The following is a 19,940-nucleotide window of genomic DNA, read 5'->3' as shown; positions in this document are numbered from 1 at the left end:
AAAATATCACGAGAAGGGAAAAACTAAAAAGGACGTTTACGTCATAGAGATTATGGCAATTTTTACACCGGTCTGCCAAATTTATTCGTTTTGATTCAACGATGAGGATGCCTTTTGCAGGGGAAATAAGATCTATTTCATTCTACACTTCACTCGTATTTTCAGTTGTGAATGAGCAGCAAAAAAAAAATGCTTTTAAATCTATGTAATTTTTATAAATAATAAGTATGCATTTTTATATAAAATATACAGAAATATCAGTTTTAAAAATGTCATTCAAAAACGGACCCCTGTGCAACCGACGCAAGCAAGCACACCCTACAATTTCCCCTCTCTAGTTCATGTAAGTAATGCTTCCAGTCAAGAGTCGCTAATACAAATATGGTAGCTCAAGTCCTTTTCAGTAATCCAGAGCAAACAGGGTGCAGAATCAAATCCAGGTCAGTGGAGTAGATGCCTATTTCGCCATGGATGCTTTATAATAACATGTTTATGTATGTACATATATACATGCAACGTGAAAAGTGCTGAATGACAGTGTTTTGAGAAGCAAAACTTGTATAGGTCGGTTTCTAATCAATTGAGTCTGGCTATGATTTGTGTCCCTCTTTAAAAATTTTTTTAATAAAATTATTTTTGTAAACGCTCCAAATTGGCTTTAAGTTTACTTATCTCCTCAATGCTTAGATTTATTAAGTAAATATTTTAAAGCAGATGAACAACCAGCTGTGACAACTGAGCGCACCGCAACTCGTTAGAAATACTCTCGCGAGAGGTATTACGTTAATGTGTCAAAAAAACTTTACTCGTGAATCAAAGATGGACGTCGGTGGAAATGGTGGTGGATTGATTGTCAACAATAAACAGAGAGCTATGTTACCTAACAAGAGCCGGGGAGAATTTGTTCGCAATCAAAGAAAAGATTCCGAGGTATGGAATGAAAAATTCTTACACATTTTCTTCCGCATGGACTATGTTGAGGCGATATTGTTCTGATTTGTCTTAAGCCTAGTCTAGCAGCTAATACAGCACGCTAGCATAGCATATACATGGAGCAAACGTAGCTGGCTAGCTATTTTAGCTAGCTAGCAGCAGGGCAGTGGACTGATCAGCTGCTGTAGTTTCATGTAATTATGATTAGGAAGGTTTTTATGCTAGCTGCTTTCTATCTTTGCATACTATGTTCTTAGCTAAGAATGTTAGGATTTCTTAGGTCGCTTACTTTTTTGACTGATCAAGCAGCGACTTTAATCCTGTTTGTATTTCTTAATTAATCCCTGCTATGACGTGTCTGGCAGTGTAGTTAGGGTATTTATAACATGAAAATGTATACTATCTATATATTTCAAATGTGCTTTTACACAGGGATTCTCCGAGTCTCCGGATCTTGAGTTTGAGTATGCCGACACAGACAAGTGGGCGGTAGAGCTATCAGGTGTGGTCTTTCTCTTACGTCATTTGTCCATAAATAATTTCGTGTCGTACATCGCCGTCTCAGTATTTAATACCAGTGTATATTACTCTTGTCACTGTGTCTTTTAAAATGCATAATTTTCATTCTTTTGTTTTTAGAGTTGTACAGTTACACAGAGGCACCAGAGTTTGTTCTCAATAGGAAATGTTTTGAGGAAGACTTCAGAACCCACGGTGAGCACACCTGTCATTATATTATACCCTCTTTAACAGCCCCTGGGTTATAGATGTCTGGCAACACTTAGTTGCTCCTTCACTATAATGCTGTGATGTCACCTTATTTTGGTCAAAATGCCCTTAAAACGATCACTGATTCTATTCGCTTTATGCTTGAATGCAGGATGTAACAATTCATCTTTGTTTTGTCTGCTGTCTTCCAGTTTCAGAGAAGAAATGGACGGAGCTAGATGCTGCTCAGCACAAGGCCCACGCCATGCGGCTCCTGGACGGTCTGGAGGTGATCGCTCGGGAGAAGCGTCTGAAGGTGGCCAGAGCCATCCTCTACATGGCCCAGGGTGCGCCCCCTCATCATGTCCAACTGCTGTCACCTGTCCCAGTTTTCAATTATTTAGATGATTTGATATCATATTGTGTCATTATAATACCAGAATGATGTCATCATATATGATACTAGATTCAAGATTGAGAAACATGGAGCAATTAGTGAAAGCTTGGGCTTTTCATTCAAATCTATGTAGCAGGGTAAATAAATTACATTCCTGTACAGTAGAAAGGAGAGGGACATGAGTTGCAGAGACTCAATGAAAATGAGTTGCCCATCGAAACAAAACCCCTGTAAAGAGACGAGTCTCTCTTGTTAATGCTGACAACGTCCTGTGAGGTTCCGCCATCATGTTCTCCTGCCCGTGGGTCTGCAGGTGCATTTGCTGAGTGCAGCTCCGAGGCAGAGGTGCAGCACTGGATGAGGTACAACATCTTCCTGCTGCTGGAGGTGGGGACCTTCTCTGCCCTGGTGGAGCTGCTCAACATGGAGATTGAGTACGTTTGTTTTCTCTCTCTCTCTATCGAAAGTGCTGGAGAGATTTATCCAGGGTGAAAATGATGGTGGATTAAGGATTTTCATGTCTCTCACAGCAACAGCGCTGCCTGTAGCAGTGCAGTGAGGAAGCCAGCGATCTCCCTGGCAGACAGCACAGACCTCAGGTGTGTGTGTGTGTGTGTGTGTGTACGCCCACGTGCTTGCGTCTGCATTTGTGTCGTCTCATCGCTCATGGATGTGTTCATCTGCTGCAGGGTGCTGCTCAACATCATGTACCTGATGGTGGAGACCATTCAGCAGGACGACCCAGCTGATCCACCTGAATGGAGAGCCACCAGGGAGACCTTCAAAACAGAGCTGGGTAAGAGTGTGTGTGTGTGTGTTAGTAGCACTGTGTGTTAGTAGCAGTATGTGTGTTGCGGTAGTGCTCACACACGGTTGCTGTTGCACCGTTTCACATCAACACCCATGAGCAGACCAGTCTTGACCGCCAGATGTCTCCTGTGTCGTCGCTCTCCTCCAGGCTCTCCCCTGTACAACAACGAGCCCATCTCCGTCATGCTGTTCGGCATGGTAACCAAGTTCTGCAGCGGCCACGCCCCTCACTTCCCCATGAAGAAGGTGCTGCTGCTGCTCTGGAAGAGCATACTGGTGAGAGAGAGAGAGCTTCCAGCTGTCTGGTAGATCTGGTTCCACCGCGGTATTGAGCTTAAGTCTACATGTTCGCAGCAGCTTATTATCTGTCTTTTGTCCGCTTCTTAGTTGTCAGTTTCAGTGAGAATTACCATTAAAGTGGTCAGCGGGGATAAGCTTGATAAAGCTCAGCTGTGGATATATAAACATACCTTCTTTAAAAAAAAAAATCAAAGCAAGTTATGAATAGTGCATATACTAAGTGCAAGCAGAGAATTAAAGTATCGGTCTGTTCTTTTGAATGTTTTGATTGTAATCAAGCGTTCTCCATCGCCTGTTTGACTAAATACAGACCTCCCTGTCCCTATTCCTAGCCCTGACCCTTAACCCTGACCTCTGTGTCGGCAGTTCACCCTGGGAGGCTTTGAGCAGCTCCAGAACATCAAGGTGCACAAGCGCCAGGAGCTCAGCCTGCCTCCCCTCCCAGAAGACAGCATCCGGGTCATCAGGAGCATGAGGGCGGCCTCGCCCCCGGCCTCCGCCTCCGACCTCCTGGAGCAGCAGCAGAAACGGGCGCGACGGGAACACAAAGTACAACTTCCACTTCCCCTCCTACCGCACTGCCTGGAGATACTCACTGATTTGGTTTGACGAGACTTAAGTGTTAGAAGACACTTAATTCTACCCATTTTAGTTCAGTGTGACCGCTTAGAGATGTAGGAATGATGCATGTTCTCAGTGTGCCGACAGGGCTGTAGCCTTTGTCTAACACGCACAAGGTTTCAGTAACCCATGGTTGTTCACGATATGTATTTTAAAAACACTTCTTCAGGAACAACACAACAACAATAATCTCATAGTTTCTCCTCCTCACCCTCTTCTCTCCACCCCCCCCCCACCCCCCCCCCCCCACCCCTCAACCCAAACCAACAGTCTCTGATCAAGCAGGACAACCTGGACGCCTTCAACGAGAAGGACCCGTACAAGAGTGACGACCCTCGCGAGGACGAGGACGACAATGATGACAACGACAACTCTTTAGAGGCGGAGCCTTTTCCCCTGGAGAGGGATGAGGTCATGCCCCCACCCATTCCTCACCCCCCCACAGAGAGGGTGTCCTTCCCCAAGGGTCTGCCCTGGGCCCCCAAAGTCAGGTAGGGAATGCACCCCTAGGAAAAGTATCTCTGTCGCTGTCTGTCTGTCCATCCATTCATGCTGGTTTTTACTCATCTAAAAAGTACTAAAAGGTTTTAAAGTCAAATGTAATTGTTTGTTGTGCATTCTCAAGAGGTAATGTGTGTCAACATTTTTATTCTAGCAGTATAAGATGTGGGTTTTATTTTACTGCGTTGTCTTGTTTGTCAATAAAAATGTGTATAGATTTGACCTTTGTCTACACATACAAATCGTATTTTTTTGTTGTTCCTGCAGGGAAAAAGACATAGAAAATTTCCTGGAATCAAGTAGAAGCAAATTCATCGGTTACACACTTGGAAAGTAGGTGGAGTGCAGTAGTTGATCAGACTTTACAACAACCTGTCTTTTAAGGTTATGAGTGATTTAAATGATAGGTCTTCCATCAAAGTTTTAGCTACGCATGGCCTGTTCAATGGCCTACCTCCAATCGTCCTTTATGTATTTTGTGTGTTGCAGTGACACAGACACGGTTGTGGGCCTGCCCAGACCTATCCATGAAAGCATCAGGACCTTGAAGCAGGTACACAGGAAGAACAGTTCCCTCTCGTTCCCACCTCGTGTTTTCTCTCACCAAGGGAACGTACCATTCGACGCACAGCTCAGTGATGTTGTGATGTTGTGTCTCTGCAGCATAAGTACATCTCCATCGCCGAAATTCAGATCTCCAAGGAGGAGGAGTTCCAGAAGACGCCTCTGTCCGGGGTGGGTACCAGGGGCACTCCTCAAAACATAGTGTTCTTTCTTCTCAAAATATATATTTTTGGACCGTGTGTGTGTGTGTGTGTGTGTGTGTGTGTGTACACAGGGGGAAGAGGATGTGGATATGTGCTCTACTGAGCTACTTTATCAGGGCATTTTGCCCAGCCTTCCTCAGTACATGGTAAGAAACCACATTCCAGCTACAAATCCACTAAGTTGAAATGAAGTCTGGATCCACTGGGAGGGTTTTAATCTGTGTCTCCCTGGCTGGTCAGATCGCCCTGCTGAAGATCCTGCTGGCTGCCGCTCCCACCTCCAAGGCCAAGACTGACTCCATCAACATCTTGGCCGATGTGCTGCCCGAGGAGATGCCGTGAGTTCACCTCAAACCAGCGGTCACTTCTCACAGGGCTTCTAACATCAGCCCGAGGGCCGAATCCATACCGTGACTGTACCACAGGCAACATTTGGCAGGAGAGTAAAGTGTGTATGTTTCTTTGTCTGGGTGTTTGTTGCTCTGCAGGACCACAGTGTTGCAGAGCATGAAGCTGGGCGTGGACGTCAACCGCCACAAGGAGATCATTGTGAAGGCCATCTCCGCTATCCTGCTGCTGCTCCTCAAACACTTCAAACTCAACCACATCTACCAGGTGCTGACCCAACGCCCTCACACAGGACACACACACACACACACTCTCTCAAACACACACGGTACAACCCATACAGGACACACACATACAGGGGGACACGCATGACCCACACACGCCTCTCCTCACGGTCTTTTATGTCGTCCCTCAGTTCGAGTACATGGCCCAGCACCTGGTGTTTGCCAACTGCATCCCTCTCATCCTCAAGTTCTTCAACCAGAACATCATGTCCTACATCACTGCCAAGAACAGGTACGCACAACATGCCCAGGGAGACCCTGTTCACCAGGCATACGGATGTGGCCACACGGGGAACGCGTGGCGTTGCTCAGGCTCCCGTCTCGAACGCTGTGTCACCCTGTCTCGTCTGTGTGTGTGTGTGTGTGTGTGTGTCCTCCAGCATCTCCGTGCTGGACTTCCCTCACTGTGTGGTGCACGAGCTGCCCGAGCTGACCGCTGAGAGTCTGGTGAGTTGGAGCCCCTCCCTCCAGCCCCTCACAGTGTGGACCTTCCCTCCATCCTTCCTGCCTTCCGTCCCTCATTTCCCGCCATCCAGCCCTCTTTCAAAGCTTCCAGGGTGTGGATCTTGCCTCCAGCCGTTCCTTCTTTCCTTCATCCCCTCCCTCCCTCATCCCCTCCCTCATTCCCTCCCTCCATATCTCTCTCGAAGCCCATACTATGTGGGCCTCCCCATCTTTCCTTACTTCCAGCCCTCGTTCCCTCCAACCATTCTTCTCTCCAACCATGAGTGGTCCATCCATCATTCCGTCCATCCCATGAGTTGAACAATCGATCAACAGAGTTGTATTAAGCTGCCACCATCAGTGGTTAGAGACATATTAATCACTTGCTGCAAAGTATGACATGTTGCCGTGACTTGTCTGTGACGTGTTGCATGTTCTGTTGGGCTTCTACAGGAAGCAGGAGACAATAACCAGTTCTGCTGGAGGAACCTGTTCTCCTGTATCAACCTACTGAGGATCCTCAACAAGCTGACCAAGTGGAAGCACTCTAGAACCATGGTGAGAGAAACGCCTACGGCGACCAGGCATAGCATGGACCTGGGAAGAGGGAAAAAAAACACATTAGGGACAGTAATGTCTACATTGTAGAATAGTGTAGTTTCAGTAGTCAACCTAAAACATGGTCTGTTTACACACAGCCAGAACTTTCAAAGGCCGTGCATGTTCCAGGCGTGACACACTATGCATAATACATGTCTCCTAGATGCTGGTGGTGTTCAAGTCTGCTCCCATCCTGAAGAGGGCGCTGAAGGTCAAGCAGGCCATGATGCAGCTGTACGTCCTCAAGCTGCTCAAAGTCCAGACCAAGTACCTGGGGCGCCAGTGGAGGAAGAGCAACATGAAGACCATGTCAGCCATCTACCAGAAGGTCCGCCATCGCCTCAACGACGACTGGGCCTACGGAAACGGTGAGTCATCCTCGGCCTTTCTGTTTCCGGTAGGTTCCGGACCTCACCTGACAGAGATGACTGTGTACGGTTAGGTGACACTGCATCTCTGAGAACAAAGGGTGGTTGAGTGGCGGAACCCAATGCTGAGCGTCTGTGTTTCCCCGACAGCAGACCTGGACGCACGGCCGTGGGACTTTCAGGCCGAGGAGTGTGCGCTGCGGGCCAACATCGAGCGCTTCAACAGCCGGCGCTACGATAAGAACCAGAGCAACCCCGACTTCCTGCCTGTGGACAACTGCCTGCAAAGCGTTCTGGGACAGCGCGTAGACCTGCCGGAGGACTTCCAGATGAACTATGACCTCTGGCTGGAGAGGGAGGTGTTCTCCAAACCCATCTCCTGGGAGGAGCTACTGCAGTGAGAGAGAGGAGAGAGATGAGAGAGGAGGAGGAGGGGAGAGAGGGAGAGGAGAGAGATAAGAGGATGAGGAGGAGAGAGGAGAGGGAGAGGGGAGGGAGAGGAGAGAGAGGAGAGGGGAGGGAGGAGAGGAGAGGGGAGAGGAGAGGGAGCGAGTGGCCAGGTCTTGTAGGTGAGGCTGATGAGGGATCTCCTCCTTCTCACAGACCTCTGCTAACACACTCGTCAGGGAGCAGCGAGGTCACTTCCTCCTCCTCCTTACAGCATATCGGCCAAGAGACTCAATCCTCACTGCGTCTGGAAAGGTCCAAAGCATTATCCCTGCGTCACCCTCATACAGAAAGGACAGCCGGCTGAAAATGGACCTTGCACATGAACTTCCCCCAGAAAACTGGACCAAGCCCTGTTCTGCTTTTACCCAAAGCAATTAAACGATTTAATTGCCTTGATTTAACTCGCTTTTAGGTTGTATTTATCTCCATAACAACCGTTGATGACACATGACATACCCGATAGCCATCCCTGAACTGAACGTTACAATACAACCCCAACTCTTAACACCATTAAGTTCACCTGTTGTGTTCCGTTGGTCCATGGGACCAGTCAGTCTGGCTGCCCAACACTACACAGCAGTGTTCTCACCAAGTGAAAGGACTGCTTTGAATCAAGTGCAAACAGCAGAAAGGTGTAAGCGTGTGGAAGTAGTGTGACTGTTTTCTCAGTATGTTTAGGTATTTACATGATGTTGTGGTTACTGCTTTAATCTCCAGTTGACCAGGCTCTACCCTCTCATTGGCTCATTTCCATTCTGATTCCATTACTCTTTTGCTATTGGCCGATTGGCTGTTTGAGGTTAGGAAATGTGACCCTTGGTATATAAACTGTCCAGGAACCACAGCCTCCGTGTTATTATGAGCAGCACTAGGGTGCTGAGGGGGAAATGACTTGCTTTGACCCGTGTTTGCTGGAGTACGCTAATAGATGGGCGAATGGCTGTGTGTGTGTGTGTGTTAAGATTTTTACTCAAGGGAACAATTTTGTCCAAATCCATTTTAACATAATTTTACAGTTGCTCTTGTGCTTTTACTATTTTTTTTGTTTTTATTATGACGGTTAAGAAAAATTTATTGACCTGATTAAAAACCGTAGACAATGTTTCGATGTTGGGAACACCCTTATTTATGTATCTTGGCGGTTGTCATTCGGTTTTGCAATGGATGACTTTATAAATACTGTAATAAATATCCACACAGATGAGCAGATTTGAGCATTCAAATTTTTTTTTTTTGTGAATCGCTAGAAGACTGAATCAGGATTCATGTCAATCAATTTTTGTGTCCTTCCACGAGAATTGCAAAGAAGAAAGTTTGGAAGTCTTTAAAGTATATTTTATTAATTTTTGCTCTTCGACTTGCTCTTCGACTTAAATAAAACTCGACATAAATAAAAATGATAAAAGGTACATTTATTTTTAGACTTGGTTGAGCCTTTCCTGGTAGGACAGTTTGGTACCTGGAAAGACAGTTGGGAGAGGGGATCTGGACAGTCGGGGAGTGCGCTGCGGTTACAGGGATCTGGGCCCATGGATGTGTTAGGCACTATGCTCTGTGCTGGATTTGAATCCAGGTCATTGTGGTTTAGGCCCTTGTTCTCAACCCACTACACCACGGGGTCCCCCTTCTTTATACTTGGAAATAACATATTACTTGACTGATATCAGTTAAATGAATTAGCAATTGGTCTGAGCAAGATTTGAACCAAAGGTACCGTGTTTGGCAGTAGACTCGATGGTACACATGCTTACCCACTGAACCACAGAGGGTTCCTGCAAAGTTGCTTTCTACAAGATGGTATAATTGCCCTTATGACACTTCTAAATGCCAAAGGACAACATGTTTTGTTTATGCTAATGCCAAGTTATTAAACAGAATACTCTGCCTTCTAATCATACATACGAAACAAGTGAACGTTTGCTGAAGGATTTCTAAGAACTCGTTCACGAAATACAGTGATAAGTACTTTTCTTTAATACATTCTATGTTCATACACAAAATATTTTAGGGAGATTTGAGCATCTCACAGGGAAAAACAAGACTAGTTGGTGGATTTCCAGTCTTTAATTTGTTTTCTCATTGGTACAAAGTCAATTCTCTCTTAGAGTCTATAGACTGAAGTGTAGCCAAGGCAACCTATTAGGGACCACAATGCATTAGCTGCACATATCATTTACTATAAAAAGGTTAACAGTTAATATAGTTTATTTACAGTATATTTCATGCTATGAGAAAAAAATGCATAAAAGTACTGAGTAGTGAAAAACATGAAAACAAACAAGATGTGATGATTAACATATAGTTATAAAGTTAAGGCTTAACTGTATAAAAAATAGCAAATTAATATTTAGACATGAGAAGACAAGAAATAGGGCTTTTGTACATAAATATATCTATACACTTAACGAACACCCATCAAGAATACATGTTAAGTGCATACCCCAGCATCAGTCCTAGAAAAGTCTTGGAGATGACAAACGCTTGGCACAGTTTAACAGATCTAAACCGACGAGCACCATTCTGAGGCTGGCGACTGCCATCAACTCAGCACCATTCTGAGGCTGGCGACTGCCATCAACTCAGCACCATTCTGAGGCTGGCGACTGCCATCAACTCAGCACCATTCTGAGGCTGGCGACTGCCATCAACTCAGCACCATTCTGAGGCTGGCGACTGCCATCAACTCAGCACCATTCTGAGGCTGGCTACTGCCATCAACTCAGCCCTCTTGGTGGGACAGTTTAGAAACACTGAGGTTGAATCTGAGAAGTCTAGCGTCCCATCTCCTCGCCTCTCCAGTCAACTGCAGTAGAAGCTGGAGGAACATGAGAGGTTAGATCTTCTCCTCAAACACTAGAGGAGAAAGAGGAAGGGACAAGTGTAACAGCCTATACACTCCAGAGATACAACTATGAACTAATAACATCTTTCCCATGATGCCTCGGTTTCAACTGTAAAGTATACTGTTCAAGGACGGGTCTATTCAGGGTTACATTCTTGCAGACATGAGAAGTATCCTTGACATATTCTGAGAGATGTCCTCCAATATGGAAAAAAGTACTTTACCGTGGTAAGAAGACCAACATGCACACCTGACCAAGACATACACACAAGCCAAGCTTACAGGACAGAGGGTTCACACACACGTACAACAGAACACATGTCCAACAGAACAACTTGTTTGAGTTTGAACAGTGTGCACATATTGTATAGCATTAAGAAATACTCATTCAAAATCTCACTACATGGCAGTGCATATTTTAAGTCCAAATACTTTAAAATTCCAATTATATTTTGGTTGAGGATTGCCTTCAGCAAATATTCGTTTTTTTTGAATGTATAATACAAATTTAAAAGCAATAAAACATTTACCCTACAGTTGAGAGAAGTGTGTGTGCATTGCAGACTAAAATGTAGGAAAGCTTAAGTGAAAACATCTTCAAACAAACGCAAACATTGACTGGGGCACATAAACGACTGGATAAATCCAACTCACATTGTTATGGTCATTGGTCAGTTGGCCAGCCTAAAGGAAGATATAACTTCCAGTGCAAATATATTTTTGCACAGAGGATAGAGGAAAACAAAATAGACAATATGAAGAGCAAGTGAGAGTAGTACTCTATAACAAGAAGGGTTGACATTTTAGCTGCCAGGAACAATACTTTTTTTTTTTGTCTTATTAGACTAAAATCTTTTTTGGGCCAGTACTCAAAGGCCTGAAAGTGCTGTGAATTCATCTTTGGATGTCCCAACCATTCCCCGTTAATACCATCAACATCTAGAATGATACAGAAGGAGAGAACAATATATTAAAAAGAAGAGGCTACCTTATAATGAGGTACAAATATTTGCGCACATTTTAGACCCTGTCAAGGGGAAAACAAAACGACAACAACCGTCATCTGGGATTGGTCACGCTGGGCTGAAAGTCGGCAGACATCACAGAGGAATCTTGCTCGATGGACCAGAGGGTGGGGTTGCTGGGTGACGGGGTGGAGGCGGGCTGTCCAGTCCGACAGGAAGTTGTCAGATGAGGGAGATCCGTATAGGGATGCTGGGAGACTCTGTCCTCTGAGGAGAGTGGTGGGACACCAGGTGTTCCACCACCGTGTGTTTCGACATGTGCTTCATGAGGTACGTCTCCTGCAGGAAACACACAAACATCAAGGCCTGTCACGAGGCTCACACACACACTGCAAGTTTCATACTACACACATCGGAACCTCACACACACACTGCAAGTTTCATACTACACACATCGGAACCTCACACACACACTGCAAGTTTCATACTACACACATCGGAACCTCACACACACTGCAAGTTTCATACTACACACATCGGAACCTCACACACACACTGCAAGTTTCATACTACACACATCGGAACCTCACACACACTGCAAGTTTCATACTACACACATCGGAACCTCACACACACACTGCAAGTTTCATACTACACACATCGGAACCTCACACACACTGCAAGTTTCATACTACACACATCGGAACCTCACACACACACTGCAAGTTTCATACTACACACATCGGAACCTCACACACACTGCAAGTTTCATACTACACACATCGGAACCTCACACACACTGCAAGTTTCATACTACACACATCGGAACCTCACACACACACTGCAAGTTTCATACTACACACATCGGAACCTCACACACACTGCAAGTTTCATACTACACACATCGGAACCTCACACACACACTGCAAGTTTCATACTACACACATCGGAACCTCACACACACTGCAAGTTTCATACTACACACATCGGAACCTCACACACACACACTGCAAGTTTCATACTACACACATCGGAACCTCACACACACTGCAAGTTTCATACTACACACATCGGAACCTCACACACACACACTGCAAGTTTCATACTAGACACATCGGAACCTCACACACACACTGCAAGTTTCATACTACACACATCGGAACCTCACACACACACTGCAAGTTTCATACTACACACATCGGAACCTCACACACACACTGCAAGTTTCATACTACACACATCGGAACCTCACACACACACTGCAAGTTTCATACTACACACATCGGAACCTCACACACACACTGCAAGTTTCATACTACACACATCGGAACCTCACACACACACTGCAAGTTTCATACTACACACATCGGAACCTCACACACACACTGCAAGTTTCATACTACACACATCGGAACCTCACACACACACTGCAAGTTTCATACTACACACATCGGAACGGACAGCCGTCGACAGCGGGACTGAGAGTGTGTTGTCAGCAGCACCTACTATACTGCAGTTTATGCACTATTTATATGTGACTTTGGCTAAAAAAAGATCTACTACATACATGTAAATGTGTGTGTCAGTCATAGAACTGATGATGATGATTCGTGGTAGTACTGAGAGAGCACTGTCTCAGGCGCTGGGCCGCCGGGCTGGATGCTACTCACTGAGGTGTAGGCCCTGCCACACATGCTGCAGCAGTAGGCCTTGGCGTTCTTGATGGCGTGGGCTGACAGGTGGATCTGCAGCGAGGCGGAGTCCGAGTACGCACGGTAGCAGTTGGAACACTTGAAGGGCTTGTCTTTGTTATGCTGTCTCTGGTGGGACTGAAGATGACAGAGAAGATTCAATCAAACAGTACAGCAGTTATTTAACGAACGCCATTTATGGAATTATTTTCAGTTTTCAGTTGAATAGTTTTAGTTCTGAATTTCAGTCTATATTCCACATTGACTAAATTGTAAGTGAATTTGGTCAGACTGTAGAAAGATCTGTCTGTAGGTCTCACCTGCAGGTTGGAGAGCTGAGTAAAAGCCTTTTCACATCCTGGATGGGCACATTTATAAGGCCGGTCACCTGTGTGAATTCTGCAGGAGGCACAATGAAAATAAACTTGACCCAGAGCATCATCCGACAGGCCTATTCAGTAACACTATCAACGTTAGCTAGCCGAAACAAAAATGTGAGAAATGCATTTCTACATACTTCCTGGTCAAATCAGAACATATCGTTGTCATCAACCATTAAAACATGCTCCATTTAGTGCCTTTCTGCTCTACCTACAGATTTAACCCCACAAGTACAGTACGCACTTGGTACCAACCACTGTTAAGCCGTTAGAACCGTCCTTGATAATCTGCTGCACTTACTATATACATTTTCTGTACATTGCTTTGGATAAAATCATCTGCAAAATGAATACACAAACATAGGGAGACAACCAGCCCAAACAGCCTTCTCACATCTGTGTAGGAAGGTGAGTCAGAGAGCGTTTGACAGAGCAGTGTTTGGGCAGCACGGGGAGGGCTGGGTCTGACCTGGTGTGCTGCTGGAGGTGGGAGAGCTGGCGGAAGCACTTCTCACAGTAGGAGCAGTGGTAGGGCTTGACTCCCAGGTGGATGCGCAGGTGCTGGGCCAGGTAGGAGGCGTTGGCGAAAGACTTGGAGCAGTGGGGACACTTATGGGCCTTGGCCTCCGTGTGCGACTTGGAGTGGATCTGCATGTCGGACTTGGAGAAGAAGGTCAGCGGGCACACTTTACACCTGCATGAACACACAAACACACACACACACATGATAAATGGATCTGTAATTGTACTTGTCCCCACTGACAAATACACAATGGCAAATAAAACAACACATGGTCAATAAACTGTACTGAAACGGAAATGTGCCATTCCCCAAGGAGAGGGAGGAGGAAGCATGTCAGATGAAAGCATGAAGCTCTTGCCTGTACGTTTTGCCCTCTTTGGCAGTGATGGTGAGGCAGGGCTGGTCGTTTCCAGGGGCCAGGAGGGGGTAGGGCACCACCAGGAGAGGACCAGCCCCGTTCTCAGCCTTTATCTTCTTACGCCCTCGCTCCACTTTGGGTTGGGGTCCTAGAAGTCCAGCCAGGCCTCCGTTGCTTTTGATTGGCTCCATCCCGTGCCCGCCGGCCAATCCCGCGATGAGGCTGGGGGCAACCCCTAGCCTGCTATGGCTGCTGGAGGTGGGTGTGGTCTGTGTGATTGCCTCTGATGTGTTGTGATTGGCTGTCCGAGAGGAGAGGGTCAAACCTGATTAAATCAGACCAGGAGAGGTGTGGTAATTACTTCAAAGATATGGTAGTTTGGCTACTGAGTCTTAAGTAGTATCTTTACAAACACTACTGTATGTGTATAGTCTCAAGACTGTCATGGCAATACGATCTGACTGGCTATATAAGATAACCTGAAACCATCTACATGGTTTAGATAGATGCTCTAAAGTACAGGGTATTCCTCCATGCTGTGGGGGCCAGTGTGGGAGAATTCTTCCAGGAAGATTTCGTAGGAGAGCTCTCTTGCCTGAGGTGACCACTGAGTGGTGTCATTAAATCGTGTGTTTACCTGACAGGTGGTTTGTTCGAGAGGGTTGGTCTATGATTTGACGCAAATGCCAGTCCTCCCACAGTCCTCTAGCCTTTATAGCTGTCTTATCGTCCAGATTCAAGTTTACATCACCAAGAATACGCCCTGTTAGAGATGTGCAGAAAATTCACAGTTTCACCCAAAAAGAAGATATTTACATAATTTAACTTTTCACCACAGCTCTTAACTGGAGAGGGGCCGTGGACTGATAATCGTACAATTATAATATCGAACAACCACAGAGAACATCATTTCCATGTATGAAAAAAACGCCATAGTAAGTGAAGAAGCTTGCCAATATATCACAAGCCACTTCATTGTTTTTTTTCCCCCTAAGACAGGACAGTCATAGTATGGGGATCTTTACTACATACACAGTGATCCCTCTCCAGTGATGCAGGGAGGGTGAGTTTCATGCACATCACTAACTAAGGGTCTGCCCCATTCCACTAAGCTACCCTCTCCCATGAGACCTGGTGTCCTGTCTGAACTGCCAGGTAGGGCTGCAAGGGAGGGAACAGCTTGGAAGAATCAGACCCTAAGGGTGTCAACACTGGCGGCAGGTGGGTGGAGGGTGCATGTAGGGGGGGGGGAGGGGGTTAGGCCAAGTGTAGACGCAGTGAGAGCATAGCTACCTGATGGGTAAGGGACCAGTGAGGGACCAGGGTAGCTACCTGACGGCTGAACGAACAGGGAGGGACCAGGGTAGCTACCTGCCACTGTGCTGGAGGCTGGCCGTGCGTGAAGGGCGATGTCTGGCTGAGACGGGCTGTGACTGTGGCTGTGGAGTCCCCCGCCCATCTGTTGGACCTTGGGACCGGGCATACCGTGCTGCCCGCCTTCTGTCTGGGTGGCCGGGACCAGCAAGGGCTGCTGGGAAGGGACTGTGGTGGAGGGCAGGTGTGGAGGACGTATCTTCTCTGCCATCAGCTGCTCCTTGATTTTATTGATCAAGACTAGGTTATCCAGCTGACAGCCAGGATAAGCAACATACCGCAGCAAGAGAATATTCACCAGTTAATATCAGGGAGGGTTTGAGGGGTTACGGTCAGGGTGGTGCTGTTAATCTGTGATTTGGTTCCCTCTAGAGGCCTGAAAGGGCAAGTGCCCCGCACAAGGAGTGGAGCCGACATGAACCATAATGTTCTTAGGGAACCTTTGTAAAATATGTCCTATAGAAATAATCCGGTGTTGCATGCATTGCACAACAAATGGGCTTAAAGTAAATACTGTTTCAATCATCCAACAGGCAATATTTCCTCAACATTATTGAGAAAGCGAGAGAGCCAAGGAGATGTTCTCACCTGACCAGGCATGCTTGGAGGCGGAGGCCAGAAGTAGGGGTTGTTAAAACGAGGCTCAGCCATCCTGAAGTGGAAAAACAACATGAAGCAACATTTTCAATGGGGTTAACGCTGCATACCATCCACGGCAGAGCTTCTAACTAACAAAACAACCGAGTTGCTTATTAACTAGGCTAAAAAAGGTGTTTCACATAGCTGGAATTGAGGTAATTTACCAAGTTCATGAAACAGTGAGGGCTTTGACTGAAGAAATGATGACAAGTAACTATGACAAGTACACACATTTATCAACCTCAAGTGTTGCAGCATGCGTAATAGCTTTAGTAAGTGGGCCATCTGAAACAATTGGGAACTACTCAAAAGAAAGTAAGAGAATGTAGAGAATTTCAGTGTAATGGTCTGTAGATACTTTTCATTCTCTACTCGGCATTGGATTCTTCCTTTAGCTCTGAGAGGAGAGTGTGACACCGTTTGACAGTGGCACTTCTCCATCCCCATGTTTGTCTGAGTCACAACATCAGCAACAGCCACCCAAAGCCAGCTACAAAAGTTGTCCTTTTTTAAAAGGAGCTATGGAATCAAGTCAGCAGGAAATTCTTCAAAGAAAACCAAAAGTGTGAGTCACCCTGTGCTTCTCTCTGGGATGGAGGTACTCACGAGGCAGCGTTCATACTGCCTCCCTGTCGGCTTCTGCACAGGATCTACACACACAGCCAGCACCTTCACTTTCACATGGAAGCCACATCTTGTTTAAAAAAAAAAGAAAAAAAAAGCTCTGATATCAGATATAACAGAAATGGTTTAAGAATTCTGCCAGTTGGTGGCTCGCATATTAGGCAAACCCCTGCTGTCCATGATCTCTCCCTCCCTCCCTCCCTCTCCTCCTCTTCTCATCGCCTTCCCCAGTCCTCTTTTTCCTCCTCCTCCCCTTCCTTATCCTCCAATTCCTTCTTTCCTTCATCCACACAGTACAGGCGGAGGACAAAGGTTGTCTTTTGACAGAAGCACTCAAGATTCTCAACCTACCCTTTATCTGAGAGGTGCACTGCGTATTTCCCCACAGGGATGTAAAATAATGCCACCAAAGGGATCAAAGATCATGGCAATCCATCAGGAACACCATCAAGCCAAAACAAGTGACTGTTAAATTAAGTGCATTTATATAGCGCTTTTCTACCTTAGCAGCGCTCAAAGCTTTGCCTCTCATTCACCCATTCATACTCACACATACCGACGGCCGCGAGCTACCATGCAAGGCGCTGGCCTGCCCATCGGGAGCAACTTGGGGTTCAGAGTCTTGCTCAAGGTTACTTCGGCACATGAGCTAGGAGGAGTCGGGGATTGAACCGCCGACCTTGCGATTAACAGACAACCCTCTCTATCCCCTGAGCCCCAGCCGCCCCCAAACTGTTGGAGACTTGTGTGTGCTTGTTCTTTTAACATAAGGCCCGTTGAGGTCTTTCTTTCCATAGCTTCTCTCTTCAGAGCTTATAAATTCCTTTATACAACATTTTGTGTTGCGTGCTTTGGCACAGCTCTCCGTCCTGAAGTCTGTTTGACTTAGCAGCAGCATAGCACAGTCCACAGGCCGGAGCCAAAAGAAACAAAAAGGATAGGTCCAGCCGTATGAACCTAAACCCCCAAAAATATTTCCCTAATGATGCCAATGGGTGTCCATTTCACTTCCTGCAGGCTCTCTCCTGGGATTCAACAAAGTGGCCAGACAGCCTCTCTCAACACAAAATGACATCTTTGTGAGATCTGATGTTTCAATCTGTCTATAGCCAAACCTCTTTTTAACGCATCAAAGTAATGCATCAATACAGCAAGTCTTAAGATCGAGGTAAAAGCATATTTTATGGTGTTTATGAACATGTAGCACCTACTGCTAATGCTGCTGTAACGCACAACATTCAGGTGTATTATAGGACATAAGACAAATGTTATTGACTTTCACTGTGACCTACTGGACCACTTAAATTCACATAAAGGTTGCATTATGGTTAAACTATGATAGTTCTATCAGATCAGATGTCAGGCGAAACAAAATATTACATTTAGTCATTTAGCAGACGCTTATCCAGAGCGACTTACAGTAAGTACAGGGACATTCTCCCCCAAGGCAAGTGGGGTGAAGTGCCTTGCCCAAGGACACAACGTAATTTTGCACGGCACGGACCTTCAGATTACTTTAGATAACTAAAATATGTACAGGTAAAATCCTACATCTTTCAACTGTTCTAAAAGGAATTCAACGAACACTTTACAGTGATGGTATGTTGCTCTTTGATGAAAGCCTTTCACTGTAATATTAATATTCCTATATGAGATTATAGTATCTCCAATCAAAAGTGATCCGTCTAATTTTCTTTGCATCACCATGGTGTGTAATGTAAAAAATATATATTTATTACAATAAAATTGGTTAAATATTAAAAGTCAAATGTAAACTACTAAAAAGATGGTGGACATGAATATTCTATAGCCAAACTTTTGTTTAACTGTTTCTTATAATTTACTAATTTGCTAAATCAATGATTAAATATATCGTTTTGACAGAATAGACAACCAAGAGAAAGAAACTAACAAAAGTTGGGCTGGGTAACTTTCCCTAGCTACATTTATTTGAAAAACATTGTGTTGCCAAACGTTAACAACAGAATTATTATGGGCAATTGGTTTCAGAAACTGCGCCATCCCCCTCGAAGCCTCACTCCTCTAGCCTCTCCCACATTCTCAGACAGTTTTATTAAAAAATTTCAGACAAAAGAAAAACAAAAATGGCAGCCTGTCTTATTTTTATAAGGACAGGACGCCATATTCTGCGAATCCCACATTACAGTCATAATTCGCCTACTGAATTAAACCAAGTGCGTGGCCTGCAAATGTGTGATCCGTTTGTTTGCGTTAAGTGTACGAATGATTGTTTACTTTGATTTGCAGGTTTGAATAGCCCGGCTCGGGGAGAAGAAAAAAAAAACTAGACACTTCCTACAACAATCATCATGCTTTGAAAATGCATCGCGTCCAAGCAGCTGTGTGCATTCACTATCCTAGTCAACAATTTTATTCCTTGGCATTTTGTGCTACGTGCAATGGAATGATGTTAACGCAACCTTTGCAAACCTGGATTAGCAATTGTAGCATATATTTTTTATTTGAACTTTTTCGCGTCTCGAATGGTAGAAATACCTATTTCCGAAAAAAGCATTAGGACAGCAGAACATTTCCTCATATAACTCATAGCGTTAGGCTATAATTACAAAGCCAACATACCTGTCACCTCGCTGGAATATTTGGATGTATTTTATAAATGGTTAGAATGTTCTTTCTTCTCGCTTTCAGACGGAGTTCAGGTCTTCCGGGTCGCCTACTGTTCACTTCTGGGTGTTGCAGGGAAACAGCAATTTCTACATTATAGATTTTTCACTGAGACATGCAGATTTAGGAAAATATTCAAATAAAAACATATATCAAGTTACAGTGTATATATTCAATTCGTTTATTGCCATATATTTGTCCTAACTTGTGTCTCTATAAATAGAAAACGACAGGACGACTAAAACACTATGCAAATTAACTTTAAAGACTTGTACAAATATTAAAGCTGGTCTTGCCCCAAATATATGACATGTAGGTGTAGGCTACTCATAAAGCTAGCATAGCTCCCTCATCAAACTTATCAGAG

General features: G+C 45.2%; 2 protein-coding genes across 4 annotated transcripts; one reads left to right on the top strand and one right to left on the bottom strand.

Annotated features, from left to right (window-relative positions):
- The first annotated feature begins 819 nt into the window (after window positions 1-819).
- Window positions 820-7,537, top strand: strip1 (striatin interacting protein 1). Of its 2 annotated transcripts, none has more exons than XM_067237777.1 (21): window positions 820-930; window positions 1,366-1,435; window positions 1,573-1,647; window positions 1,854-1,988; window positions 2,352-2,472; window positions 2,569-2,637; window positions 2,728-2,834; window positions 2,997-3,124; window positions 3,515-3,697; window positions 4,040-4,260; window positions 4,538-4,603; window positions 4,760-4,823; window positions 4,934-5,005; window positions 5,109-5,183; window positions 5,278-5,375; window positions 5,526-5,652; window positions 5,801-5,901; window positions 6,050-6,116; window positions 6,567-6,671; window positions 6,877-7,081; window positions 7,235-7,537. In XM_067237777.1, the coding sequence occupies exons 1-21, from the start codon at window positions 820-822 to the stop codon at window positions 7,480-7,482; spliced, it is 2,448 nt and encodes an 815-aa protein (XP_067093878.1). In that variant the 3' UTR covers window positions 7,483-7,537. The 2 variants fall into 2 exon arrangements, with proteins under 2 accessions (XP_067093878.1, XP_067093868.1); XM_067237767.1 differs by having other exon boundaries at window positions 7,232-7,537.
- Window positions 7,538-11,442: 3,905 nt separating this feature from the next.
- Window positions 11,443-19,597, bottom strand: znf362a (zinc finger protein 362a). Of its 2 annotated transcripts, none has more exons than XM_067237748.1 (9): window positions 19,529-19,597; window positions 16,253-16,316; window positions 15,662-15,917; window positions 14,928-15,053; window positions 14,291-14,615; window positions 13,879-14,103; window positions 13,350-13,428; window positions 13,009-13,167; window positions 11,443-11,677 (listed from the first exon to the last, which is right to left on the bottom strand). In XM_067237748.1, exons 2-9 carry the CDS (start codon window positions 16,313-16,315, stop codon window positions 11,561-11,563), a joined length of 1,350 nt encoding a protein of 449 aa, XP_067093849.1. In that variant the 5' UTR covers window position 16,316; window positions 19,529-19,597; the 3' UTR covers window positions 11,443-11,560. The 2 variants fall into 2 exon arrangements, with proteins under 2 accessions (XP_067093849.1, XP_067093860.1); XM_067237759.1 differs by having other exon boundaries at window positions 14,291-14,591.
- Window positions 19,598-19,940: the final 343 nt, after the last annotated feature.

This window comes from Osmerus mordax, chromosome 1 (assembly GCF_038355195.1).
Source record: "Osmerus mordax isolate fOsmMor3 chromosome 1, fOsmMor3.pri, whole genome shotgun sequence".
Classification (NCBI taxonomy): Eukaryota; Metazoa; Chordata; class Actinopteri; order Osmeriformes; family Osmeridae; genus Osmerus; species Osmerus mordax.
Note: the sequence above shows the minus strand (reverse complement) of the source record. Positions and strands in the feature narration are given on the sequence as shown.